General features: G+C 39.4%; 1 protein-coding gene across 1 annotated transcript in view; it reads left to right on the plus strand.

Annotated features, from left to right (window-relative positions):
• IGSF10 (immunoglobulin superfamily member 10) overlaps positions 1–14010 on the plus strand; it is a 119028-nt gene that overhangs the window by 101301 nt on the left and 3717 nt on the right. Inside the window, exons 6-7 of the mRNA XM_032408431.1 lie at positions 6535–10878; positions 11374–12274. Of these exons, the coding sequence (XP_032264322.1) occupies positions 6535–10878; positions 11374–12274 (5245 nt within the window). The remainder of the gene's footprint in view (positions 1–6534; positions 10879–11373; positions 12275–14010) is intronic.

Raw genomic sequence — 14010 nt, forward strand, 5'->3', positions numbered from 1 at the left:
TCTCTTCCTTACTAATAAATGTCCTTCATAGCCTTTTTTTTTTTTTTCCCCCCCAGAATAGGACACTTTCATCTACATTAAAAACCTGTTCAGGCAGATATCCTTTCTCCTTAATGATTTTTGTGATGGTGTCTGGAAACTCATCTGCTCCCTCTTGGATGGTGAAAGCTGCTTCTCCTGTTATCTTGATATATTTTAAGCCAAATCTCTTTCTAAAATTATCAAACCATCCTTTGCTGGCATTAAATTCTCTGGGTTTAGATCCTTCTCCTTTCTTTTGCTCTAAGTTTCATATAATGACTTTGCTTTTTTCTTGAATCATATTAGAGTCTACAGATATGCCTTTCTTATAGCAATCCTGTATTTTTCAACATAAGATAAAAAGGTATTTTGCAAAAAGTGCAAGGTTTTCACACCTGCTGGTGTAGCTGCCATGACAGTTTCAGGAATTTCCTTTTCTTTTCTTACAAAGGTCCTTACACTGGATTCATTTATGTTAAAGTGGCAGGTAACTGCAGCTGCAAACCTCATATTAACTTTTTCTTGTAATGTCATAACTTTTCTCTGCTTCTTGGGAGCATTTCCAGCATCACTAGTGGCACTTTGTATGGGTCCATGGTATTATTCAAGGTTTGTGATACTGCACTAAACATGATGAAAACTACATGAGAACCATGAGAGATCACTTTTTACTGCAGTACACAATTTACTGGAGAGATGAATTACACGTAGATGATTAGTGTCATACAGCATTTTTAAATGGATACAACACTTGAGCTCACCTCAATAGCAGTAAGAGGTGGCTACAAAATTATTATGGTAGTACAGCATGTACTACAGTTAATTTTAGGCAGTTATGATTTAATATTGTACCTTTGCTTACATTTTTCTCAACATATCATCTTTAAGTGTGTGTATAAGTTCTGATAAATTTTAACTTTTTATAATGGATTTGTGCATATTTTATGCATTTGTGACATACTTTTTTTTTAAACTTTTTCAATGTTTCTAGGCTATGTGGTTTGTCTGCGATGTTTTTCAAATTGTCACAAATCTCCAAAAAAAATTTCCAGTATATTTATTGAAGAAATTCACATATAAGTGGACCCACACAGTTCAAACCTGAGTTGTTCAAGGGCCACCTATCATCATTTCACCACTTTCAGGTTACCCACAATTCCATTCAAGAATGGAAAACATTTTATTGTATTTATTAGTATTAAATGTCTTTTACCTTTCTTATCCTATGTCTGATTTATTTATATCTAGCTCCTAGAATGTGCCTAGAATATAGTAGGTACTCAATTTTTGTTAAACTAAGCTTTGATTAATTAACCATTTTGATGGTGAATACAAATGAGTCCGCCACCCACCTATGATCTTAATATGTCCCCAAATTGTGTATGTATATATTATACACACACACACACACATATATATATATATATAATTAGCAAAACCCATTAGGGCTAACATCTTTCAGTCCTGTCTAAATAATTACGTGTTCTCCTTTTGACTCTGATGCCTTAATGATAATCCTATAAGACTCATGAATGAGTCACATCAACTTCTGCTTGCACATTTTTTTCACCCATTCCAAGAGAGTGACAGTTCCTCATGTCTTTAGTTGCTTCACCTGGCATGGGCTAGGCAATCCTTTTGCACATATTTCAGTAGTCCAGTGTAACACAGCTTTATCTATATGTGGGTATCGTCCCTGCTTAGGTTCCACAAAGCTCATTGTCTTGTTTCTCTATAAAGTAAGGACTTGTAGCTCTGTTTTCAACTTTTTGAGGAACCTCCATACTGTTTTCCAGAGTGGCTGCACCAGATTGCATTCCCACCAACAGTGTAGGAGGGTTCCCCTTTCTCCGTATCCTCACCAACATCTGTCATTTCCTGACTTGTTAATTTTAGCCATTCTGACTGGTGTGAAGTGGTATCTCACTGAGGTTTTGATTTGGATTTCCCTGATGCCGAGCAATGTTGAGCACTTTTTCATGCATCTGTTGGCCATTTGGATGTCTTTGGAAAAATGTCTGTTCATGTTTTCTGCCCATTTCTTGATTGGATTAGTTGTTTGTTGGGTGTTGAATTTGATAAGTTCTTCACAGATTTTGGATACTAGCCCTTTATCTGATATGTCATTTGCAAATATCTTCTCCCATTCTGTCAGTTGTCTTTTGGTTTTGTTGACTGTTTCCTTTGCTGTACAAAAGCTTTTTATCTTGATGAAGTCCCTTAAAAAAAAAAAGATAGTAGGAAGGGAAAAATGAAGGGGGAGAAATTGGAGGGGAGACGAACCATGAGAGACTATGGACTCTGAGAAACAAGCTGAGGGTTCTAGAGGGGAGGGGGGTGGGGAATGGGTTAGTCTGGTGATGGGTATTAAGGAGGGCACGTATTGAATGGAGCACTAGGTGTTATACGTAAACAATGAATCATGGAACACTACATCAAAAACTAATGATGTAATGTATGGTGACTAACATAACAAAATAAAGTTAAAAATAAATAAGGATTGGTGGCTATTTCTTTGATAAACATTTGTTTTACTAATATTAAATTTATGTCTAACTTCTGTTTCCAGGCCTTTTTTACCTACCTAATAATTTCTTGTTTCAGTGCCAAAGCATAGTGTAATCTTAAAGCAAACTTTTTTTTTTTTAAGATTTTATTTTAGCGAGAGAGAGAGAGCAGGGGGAGGGGCAGAGGGAGAGAATCTCAAGCTGACTCTGCGCTGAGCACAGAGCCCGAAGCAAGGCTTGATCTCATGACCCTGAGATCAGGACTTGAGCTGAAACCAAGAGTCAGACATCTAACCGACTGAGCCACCCAGGGGCCCCTTAATATAAATATTTTAAGTGGCAAACTTAATATATGGTACCGACAGTGCATGTAACTCAGTTAAAGAGAAAACAATGTAAATAGCTAAGATAGTGTTCGTGTGCGATAGTGGAAGCCATTTCAAGACTGACAGCTGGTCAGGTGCTACTGTAAAACACCTTCAATTTTAAGACCCATCTCAAGTTACAAGTTAAGAAGTGGCAGAAATATGACCTTAGAATTAGGCCTGCTTGCCCACCTTCATCCCTCCCGCCAATCTTTCCCGGGCATCCATTGGCTGAGGCCAGGGACATACAGATAAATAAGTATGGATGTTATAGTCTTGTGGGAAGACAGATAACTAGTCATTCTAACAGTGGATGGGTGAGGAGTAGGATGGGAGGAGTGAAAGGTATAAGGAGAACATAAAGCAGAAAGCCCACCCAGAAGTGGTGTTGTGACTGGGTCCTGAAGGATGTAAGTAGTTAGATATTGATGGAAGAGGGCATGCCAGATGGCAAATGATGGGAAGTAGAAGGAACAGCATATTCCAGAGCCTAATAAGGCATGGCAGGTTGAGAAATGGAAAGCATGTCTGTGTGATGGAGAGAATGAAAGTAACATGATAAGATCTGCATCTGAAGTAAAATACCTGATGTCCAGGGCCTGCTAACTCTGGTCCAGGTGCTAGCAATAGTAAGCATACCAAGATGTGAGTATAATTCTGTGATGAGGTTTAATTAAGCCAGAAGTCTGCCATGTTCTTTGCTTTGGTAGGGTCTGAACACAGGGTACTGATGAGTAGGTTAAGGGTCATAGCTGGTTGGTAAGTGGGTGATTAAGAAGAGCCTCTTATGCGTACTCAAGGATTTTCAGGCTTGCCAGCTACCTTTTCTGCATAGGTTTAGATTTTAAAATTTACCAAAGAATGCTGAGCCAGCTGTAGGTAGCCCTACCTGTCACACTGGAGTACATACTCAAGGGTTTGGAGTCCATCCCTGTTGTCACAAACGGCACAATCTCATCCTTTTTTTCTTTTTCTTTTTCTTTTTCTTTTTTTTTTTGCTAATATTCCAATATATATACATACCACATCTTCCTTATCCATTCCTCTATTGATAGACACTTAGGTTACTTCCAAATCTTGGCTATTGTAAATAATGTTGCAATAAACATAGGGGTGCATCTATCTTTTCAGATTAGTATTTTTATATTCTTTGGGTAAATACCCAGTAGTGGAATTATTAGACCATTGGTATTTCTATTTTTTTTATTTTTTGAGGAACCTCCATACTGTTTTCCACAGTGGCTGCACCAATTTACATTCCCACCAATAGTGCATGAGGGTTCCTTTTTCTCCATACCCTTGCCAACACTTATTTCTTGTCGTTTTTATTTTAGCCATCTGATAGTGTAAGATGATCTCTCATTGTGGTTTTGATTTGCATTTCCCTGATGACAAGTGATGTTGAGCATCTTTTCATGTGTCTATTAGCCATCTGTATGTCTTTTTTGAAAAAAAAAAATGTATTCATGTCCTTTGCCCATTTTTAAATCAAATTGCTTGGGGTTTTTGTTTTTTGGTGTTTAGTTGTAGAAGTCCTTTATATAGTTTGGATACTAACTAGTTATTGGATGTATCATTTGCAAATACCTTCTTTCAGTAGGTTGTCTTTTTGTTGACGATTTCCTTCACTGTGCAAAAGCTTTTTATTTTGGTGTAGTCCCAATAGTTTATTTTTGCTTTTGTTTTCCTTACGCAAGGAGACATATCTAGAGAAGGGTTTCGATGGTCAATGTCAGATACATTACTGCCTGTGCTCCCTTCTAGGATTTTTATGGTTTCAGGTCTCACATGTAGGTCTTTAATCCATTTCAAGTTTATTTTTGTGTATTATGTAAGAAAGTGGTCTAGTTTCATTCTTTTGCATGTAGCTGTCCAATTTTGACAGCACCATTTATTGAAGAGTCTGTCTTTTCCCCACTGTATATTCCTGCCTCCTTTGTTATACATTAATTGACTATGTAAGTATAGGTTTATTTCTGAACTATTCTGTTCCATTGATCTATGTGTCTGTTTTAGTGCCAGTACCATTCTGTTTTGATTACTATGGCTTTGTGGTGTATCTTGATATCTGGGATTGTAATACCTGCAGCTTTGTTTATCTTAAGATTGCTTTGGCAATTTGGGATCTTTGTGGTAACATATGAATATAGTAATATATGTTTCAGCTTTGTGAAAAATGTGGGTATTTTGATAGGGATTATATTAAATCTGTAGATTGCTTTGGTTAGTACAGACATTTTAATTAATTCTTCCAATCCATGAGCATGGAATATCTTTATATTTGTTTATGTTGCCTTCAGTTTCTTTTGTCAATGTTTTATAGTTCTCAGAGTATAGATTTTTCACATCTTTGGTGTTTTATTATTTCTGATGCAATTGTAAATGGGATTGTTTTCTTAAGTTCTCTTTCATCTGTTCATTATTAGTGTATAGAAATGCAACCGATTTCTGTATGTTTATTTTGTATCCTGTGACTTTATTGAATTCGTCATTTCTAACAGTTTTTTCGTGTAGTTTTTAAGATTTCTTACATACAGTGTCATGTCATCTGCAAACAGTGACAGTTTTCATTCTTCCACATCAATCTGGATGCCTTTTATTTCTTTTTCTTGTGGGACTGCTGCAAGTAGGACTTCTGAAGAGTACTATGTTGAATAAAAGTGGTGAGAGTGGACATCCTAGTCTTGCTCCTGATCTTAGAGGATAGCTCTCAGTTTTTCACCAGGAAGATGTTAGCTGTGTGTTTGTCATATTTGGCCTTTATTCTGTTGAAGTAGGTGTCCTCTAAACCCACTTTGTTGATAGCTTTTATCATGAACAGATGTTGAATTTTGTCAAATTTTTCCTATTCATCTGTTGAGACGACCCTATGATTTTAATCCTTTGTTGATGTAGTTTATCACATTGATTTGTGAATATTGAACCATCTTTGTGTCCCCACAATAAATCCCATTTGATCATGGTGAATGGTCCTTTTAATGTATTGTTAAATGCAGTTTGCTAATATTTTGTTGAGGATTTTTACATGTATATTCATCAAGGATGTTGGCCTTTAGTTTTCTTGTTTTGTGGTGTCTTTGTCTGGTTTTGGTATCAGGGTAATGCTGGCCTCATAGAATGTGTTTGGAAACCTTCCTTCCTCTTCTGTATTTTGGAATAGTTGAGGAGAATAGGTATTAACTCTTCTTAAGCTGTTTGTGAATTCTACCAAACAGTTAATCTTTTAAAGGACAATGAAGTTCTATGACCCTTCAAACATTAAAATGAGGAAATAGAACTGAACTACTTTTAGTAAAAAGTGGGAAACATAAGCTTATTATTTTATTTCCCTATATAAGGAAATTATTCTTTTAGGTAATATTTCTGAGTACCAAATATATATCAGGCACTTGCTAGGTACTGGAAATAAAGCAGTCAACAAGACAGACAAAAATCCTTGTGACCATGGATATAATACTGTGGCAGGGTATATAGACAATATCTTTTTAGAAATCAACCTAAAGACAAAAAAGTAGGAAACTTCCTATTATACACTAAAATTTCCAAATTGTTCTTCCAAATTTTAGCAAAAGCTATTTCTTTAAAATGTTCAAATGTAAAGAGGCCACAACTGGCAATAACTCAATTGTCATTTTTCCTAGATATAATAAAATGCAAAAAAGACAGAAGTCCTTCCAGTCCTCAGCAATGTCCACTTTGCATGAACCCCAGGACCTCTAAAGGCACGCCCTTAGCTATGGTCCCAGCTGCAGCTTTCCTGTGTGCCAAGCCAACCATCGACCCATCCCTGAAATTAAAGAGCCTCACTGTTCTGGAAGACAGCAGTCCTATGTCCATCTCTCCCCAAGATTTCATGGCACCCCTTGGCTCCATCACTTTGAATATGACAGATCAGTTTGGAAATGAAGCTAACATGGTCTGCAGTATCCAAAAACCCTCAAAGACATCATCCACTGCATTCACTGAAGAAAATGACTATATCATGCTAAATACATCATTTTCAACATTTCTGGTGTGTAACATAGATAACAATCACATTCAGCGAGTGTGGCAAGTTCTGGCTTTGTACAGTGATTCTCCTCTGATTCTAGAAAGGAGCCACTTGCTCACTGAAACACCACAACGCAGCTACAAATATAAACAGGTGGCTCCTAAACCTGAAGACATCTTTACCGACATAGAGGCTGAACTCACAATAGATCCCCCTTGGTTAATGCAAGACCAAATCTCCTTGCAGCTAAATAGAACTGCCAGCACACTCAGTACATTGCACATCCAGTATGCCAGTGATGTTCAAGTCACTTTACCAAGGGCAGAAATAAGGCCAGTGAAACATAAATGGACCATGATTTCCAGAGATAATAATACTAAGCTGGAACGCACTGTTTTGATTGGTGGGACCATTAGCCTAGAATGCCCAGGCCAAGGAGACCCGACCCCACATTTGGAGTGGCTTCTGGTTGATGGGAGTAAAGTGAGAGCCCCTTATGTTAGTGAGGATGGACGAATCCTAATAGACAGAAATGGAAAACTAGAACTCCAGATGGCTGACGGTTTTGACACAGGCATATACCACTGCATAAGCACCAACTATGATGACGCAGACATTCTCACCTATAGAATTACTGTGGTAGAGCCCTCCATAGAAGCCTATCATGAAAATGGGGCTCATTATACAGTTTTCATTGGAGAAACACTTGACCTTCCATGCCATTCTTCTGGTATCCCAGATGCCTCTGTTAGCTGGGTTCTTCCAGGAAACACTGTGTTTTATCAGTCCTCCAGAGACCAGCAAATTCTTAACAATGGCACACTAAGAATATTACAGGTCACCCAAAAAAACCAAGGTTATTATTGTTGTGTAGCAGCCAACCCATCAGGGGTCGACTTTTTGATTAACCAAGTTTCAGTCAAAACAGAAGGGCAAAGGCCAGTAGAGCAAAATGTAGAAACAGATGGATCTGGACTTGAGCCCAATCCCATTGCTCATCTTATGGACCCACCAGCTGTGCAACTCCCTACATCTGCTCCACTGGGAGCTGAGACTGGAAAACAAGTCTTGAGCACAAGTAAAAAGCACAACTATCGTGAGTCAATACACCGGCGGCGAGGAGATTCACCAAATCGACATTTTAGAGAGCACAGGAGGCCCTTCCCTTCCTCTGCTCGGAGAATTGACCCAGGACACTGGGCAGCACTTTTGGAGAAAGCTAAAAAGAACACTATGCCAGAGAAGCAAGAAACTACCACGGCAAGGCCCCCTTCAGTGGTCACCCAACTCCTAAAGATACCTGGGGAGGAAATAGACTCTTCAGGCATGCTCCCTCCAGATGAGGAACTGATGGCCCTGGCAACTGAGGCTCCTAGTGTTCTGGCAAGGACACTGATTGCCAATTCCAGAAAAATACCTGATAGCCCTGTGACAAATGTAACTGCTGTCACTGAAGTCTCTCCAGTTGTGGGTCCACAAATCCTACCACCTGAAAAACCAATAGATTTCAAGCCATCTCCTATTAAAACTACAGCCATGTCAAAGCATATCAACCCAACATTATCAAGCAAAATGCAAGGCACAACCAATGAAAATTTCTCTACTATCTTTCCTCTCTTACCTGAAGCAATGCAATTTCAGGAAGCTGACAACACTGGGAGGAAAAGAGAGCATTTACAAAGTACGGTCCCAAAAGCAGTGGGGACTATGAGCAAAGATGCCAATATCAAAATGCTGAGTAGTGCTAACAGCAAAGCTGATATATTCTTAGGGTCAGTAAATGCCACAAATAGTCATCAGACATCTGTAACAGGAGTCAGTGACCCCAGGAGCAATCACCTCTATCCATACATTACTCAAAAGCTTAGCATCTCTGAGATACCTTCAGGCCCATACACTGCTGCTCATTCTCAGTCACAGAGTCCTAGAAATAGTACAACTAACATCCCACTAACATCTAGGCGCTTTGGAAGACGGAGGAAAATTTGGGGTAGGGGTCGAATTACCAGCCCATATAGAACTCCAATTCTTCGACAACACAGATATGGCTTTGTGAGACCAACATTCAGAGTTTCTTCTGAAGAAAGCACTACTGCATTTTCAGCCACAAAGGTCAATGTGGTGTGCCCATCCTGTTCTCCCGGGGAAAAGCTCACCACTGCTGCAGCAGCATTGTCTTTTCCAAGTTCTTCCCCTATCATGCTCACCAAAGCTGAAACTTCCAAAGTCACAGAAGAAGAGTCTACAACTCTAGTCTACAATCCATCATTACTATTTGAGAACAAACCAAATGTAAATATTGAGAAAACAATACCCACAATAAAATATTTCAGTGCTGAAAGTACCCAAGTGACTCCAACGGATGCAGTTATGACTCATGCCCCCAAATCCTTACCTGTGGAAAAAACTATAACAAATAATGGCTACCCAAGTGTGTCTAATACCAATGAAGTTAAAAGAGATTCAACGTTTATATCACCACTTCCAGATCCCACCACCAAGCCATCTATGTCTACTACTACAGCCATTACAAGATTTTTAAGAAGGAAAATTCCCTGGCATCAAATCTTTGTAAATAACCATGTCCAAAAAGAGAGGTTAAAGAATCAGCATCAATTTAGCTCACGAAAAAGCACAGCCACAATGCTTACTAAAATATCTCCTGCTTTACCCACAGATAAAGTTTTCCCTTTCCACTTCACAACACTCTCAACAAGTGTGATGCAAATTCCATCTATAACATCAGCTACAACTCGCCAAAATATCACTGAAACACACAGTCCTATAAGTCTCCCAACAATGAAAAAGCTGCCCTTTCCACCAGTTTACCCTACACCTCTTAATATCGCAAGCAAAGAATCAAGTACCAACAATTCCATATCAATGCAGACAGCCAGGCTGACAGTTCCTCCTACTGCCCCTGCATCAGTCATTATCAGTAAAACCCAAATAGCTAGACCCAGCACACGAAACATACAAAGAAAAAAGGAGCCTCAGAGGAAGAGGAATGACCCATACTCCTCTCCCAGTCAGAGGTCTGGCTTCACTGCATCCACTACTATGATACCTCCTGATCTAACTGCAACTGAAACTTCAACCAAGCCCAGTATCTTTGCTTTCACTCATTCTCCCTTAGAAAACACAAAAGGAATTTCAAGCACAATGGGTCTTTATCCAAGAACACTTACTCTGACAGATGTAATTAAAGAACTACCCCAAGAGAATACTCAGACTTTGAAGAGCAGAATTGTTTCTGAAATCACTTTGTCCAGCAAACTACACCAGAGCACCACAACTAGGAACACAATCATTAGACACTCAACCGTGCCCCCATTCCGGAGTGTCAGTGCTGCTCCAGTGCCAGTTCCCACCTCCCATCCCTTGAGTAATCTCACAGACAACATGGCAACTCCCATTTTTAGGATGATAACAAATACAATGATCAAGCCACGTGAATACTCTAGGCACAATGCTAATCCACAGCAATTAGCAGAGGTTGCAACATCTCCCAGAGTTCGCCCAAATGTCAAGGTCACAATTGGAACCACCCACTTTATCTACTCCAATCTGTTTCATTCTGCCTCTACACCAGCACTAATAACAGTTAAACCACAGAATTCTAAACTGACTTTCTCTCCCTGGTCAGAAAACCACTTCTGGCACAAGTCATACCCAGAAATTGCTGAAAAAGGCAAAATGCCAGTAGTGAGCATATTGCCCACTCCAGGCTTGCCAGAGGACACCACTCATGCTTCAAATTGGGATATTCAGAAGTCTGCAAAGAAAAATGGCTTTGATGAGACACCAGTTCAAAAAATAACAACTTCTGAACGCCTTCCCTTTGATTCTCTGTCTAGGAATATATTTGAAAGGCCCAGAATAGTTGGAGGAAAAGCAGCAAGTTTTACTGTTCCCGCTAACTCGGATGCCTTTCTTCCTTGTGAGGCTGTTGGAAATCCCCTGCCCACCATCCACTGGACCAGAGTCTCATCAGGTATCTGAAACTGTTTTTTTACACTTAGTCTTGTTTAGTCATAAAACAAGGAAAAGATTGTGTTATGTTTCAGGGTTACACATCCAAAGAATCAACACCAGTTTCAAATCTCTCTAGGACACAGAAACTATTGATATTCTCATTTGACATTTGCTGCATAATTTTTTTTGCTCATTGGAAGGTTTTAAAACATGTTAATTAAGAACATTTTTTTGTAATGCTTTGAAAGTAGATACAGGGAAATATGATTTGAAAAAGAGAAGGGTCATTGTGTTGAGTCATATGGCTTTTTAAATTAAAATTATGGAAATAAGCTTCCGTGAATAATTTTAACACTCTTAACACTAAGTGTCCTAATTTTAATTTTAAATATATTTGCTCTCAGTAGCCTAACAGCACCCCCCAAAGCTTTCCTCTTGAGACTTTCCCTTAAACAATTTGTTTTCTATTTAAGCTTTGATGACCCATGACTACAAATTTCTTTCTTCTTATCAGGATTTGATATATCTAAAAGGAAACAGAATAGCAGATTCCAGGTGCTGCCCAATGGCACCCTGTCCATACAGAGGGTGGACATTCAGGACCGCGGACAGTACCTGTGCTCAGCATCCAATCCACTTGGCACTGACCACCTTCATGTCATGTTGTCCGTGGTTTCCTATCCCCCCAGGATCCTGGATAGACGTACCAAAGAGATCACAGTCCACTCTGGAAGCACTGTGGAATTGACATGCAGAGCTGAAGGTAGACCAAGTCCTACAATTTCCTGGGTTCTCGCAAACCAAACGGTGGTTTCAGAATCATCTGAGGGGAATAGGCAGGCCCTGGTGACATCTGATGGAACACTGGTCATCCACAGTCTCAGCATTTATGACCGGGGCTTTTACAAATGCATGGCCAGCAACTCAGCTGGCCAGGATTCACTGCTGGTCAAAATACAAGTCATTGCAGCCCCACCTGTTATTCTAGAGCAAAAGAGGCAAGTCATTGTAGGGACTTGGGGTGAAAGTTTGAAATTGCCCTGTACTGCCAAAGGAACTCCTCAGCCCAGTGTTCACTGGGTCCTCTCTGATGGCACTGAAGTGAAACCACTGCAGTTTATAAATTCCAAGTTGTTGTTACTTTCAAATGGGACTCTGTATATAAGAAATGTAGACTCTTCAGACAGGGGCACTTATGAATGCATTGCTACCAGCTCCACTGGCTCAGAAAGAAGAGTGGTAATTCTTACAGTGGAAGAGCGAGAAACCATCCCCAGGATAGAATCTGCATCCCAGAAGTGGACTGAGGTGAATTTTGGGGACAAATTACTACTGAACTGCTCAGCCATTGGGGAACCCAAACCCAAAATAATCTGGAGGCTACCATCCAAGGCTGTTGTCGACCAGTGGCACAGGTAAACCATACCTTTGTGTTGAGATTGTCTTCTTTATCTATTTAGCTGTACAATTTCTGAAATGGAAAAAGTGATACAGTGAGGTCAGCAGCAGATTTAGAGAGCTCATAGACTCTGCACATAAAAGTCTTTCTAAAGAGACCTAATCCTTTTGAGGTTAACGTTACATATAAAAATGAAGCTTCTTACGTGCTTAACTCTACCAGCCAGCTATTCAATTCTTACTGAATTTACATAGTTAAAAGCAGACTAACAATCTCATTTGCTGTCATACTTGTGACAGCTTTAAAATGGTAACTGTGGAAAGGTATTTATAATTTCTCTATCCAGAAAGAGGAGGGAATTTTGTAATGCAATCAAGGTTCTGTGTAATTTTGAAAACAATTTCCACTACCCATGCAAAAACCACAATGCAGGAAGTATAGAAGGCATTACACTTGTGATGTGAATAACAGATAAAGTTCAAAATTTAGGTTGTTAAGGAAAAGGTCTAAAACACTTACTAGATTTAAGTCAGTTTTGGAAAATGGAAATCTTTTATCAAGAGGCATGAAAAGATTTAAGGAATGTTTTAAAAAGTTAACCCAGGGCCCCTGGGTGGCTCAGTCGTCAAGCGTCTGCGTTCGGCTCAGGTCACGATCCCAGGGTCCTGGGATCGAGCCCCACGCCTGGCTCCCTGCTCCGCGGGAAGCCTGCTTCTCCCTCTCCCACTGTCCCTGCTTGTGTTCCTGCCCTCACTCTCTCTCTGTGTTTATAAATAAATAAAATCTTAAAAAAAAAAAGTTAACCCAAAGGAAGTCTGGAGAGTGTTTCAAAACACATTATTAATATCTCAGAATAAATCTTAACCAGGTATTCCAACAGATCCTTTAGAGGTAAACAGCAAAGAAATTAAGTAGGTTGTTTATATTTTGTTTGGGGAAGTATTTATGGGACACAGATTGTTCAAATTGTGGAAGAGGCAACAGAGTGTATAAAGATCACAGATGGGGTACCTGGTGGCTTGGTTGGTTGAGTGGCTAACTCTTGATTTCTACTTGGGTCATGCTCTTGGGGTCGTGGGATCGAGCCCACGTCAGGTTCTGTGCTCAGGGGGACGTCTGCTTGAGGTTCTCTCTCTCTCAAATAAATAAATCTTAAAAAATAAAGATCACAGATGCTACCATGGGCCCACCAGAGGTACTGGCATTTTTTTCTTTTATAATTCAACTTGTTTACTAACTGAACACCTCAATTATTATTTTGCCACTAGCCTCAAAAAGGCAAGAATATTCTTTACTTAGAAGCTTTAGATATATCAACTGAAATAAAAGGGGCCATTTACTGCAAGAAAAAGAAAGTCCTTGCTGTTTCCATTTTGTAGCTTCTAACATTTGAATTTTAGATTCTAAAAATGCAAAAACATGCATTACAGCTATGCGTTTCTGCATACCCCACCATGACCAGAATAAGCAAAACCCTGTCCCTTTCTTAAAGCCTACTTGTCACCTGAACCAAAAAGCTTTTTCTGGGTTTTTAAATGGTCTCAGACTCAGAACACCACCAGTCTATCTCTGGTACTTTCGACATATGTGACCTGTTTCAGCACAGAATGGTTTCCTCTTCTTCAGAACCAAAGAGCTTGTTACAAGAGCAGAACCTCAGGTCCCACCCCAGACTTGCTGAGTCAGAATTTGCACTTTAAAAAGATACCCAGATGAATCACATGCTTAATAAAGTCTGAGAAGCATTGCTTT

Source organism: Phoca vitulina, unplaced genomic scaffold (assembly GCF_004348235.1).
Source record: "Phoca vitulina isolate PV1807 unplaced genomic scaffold, GSC_HSeal_1.0 scaffold10, whole genome shotgun sequence".
Taxonomy (NCBI): Eukaryota; Metazoa; Chordata; class Mammalia; order Carnivora; family Phocidae; genus Phoca; species Phoca vitulina.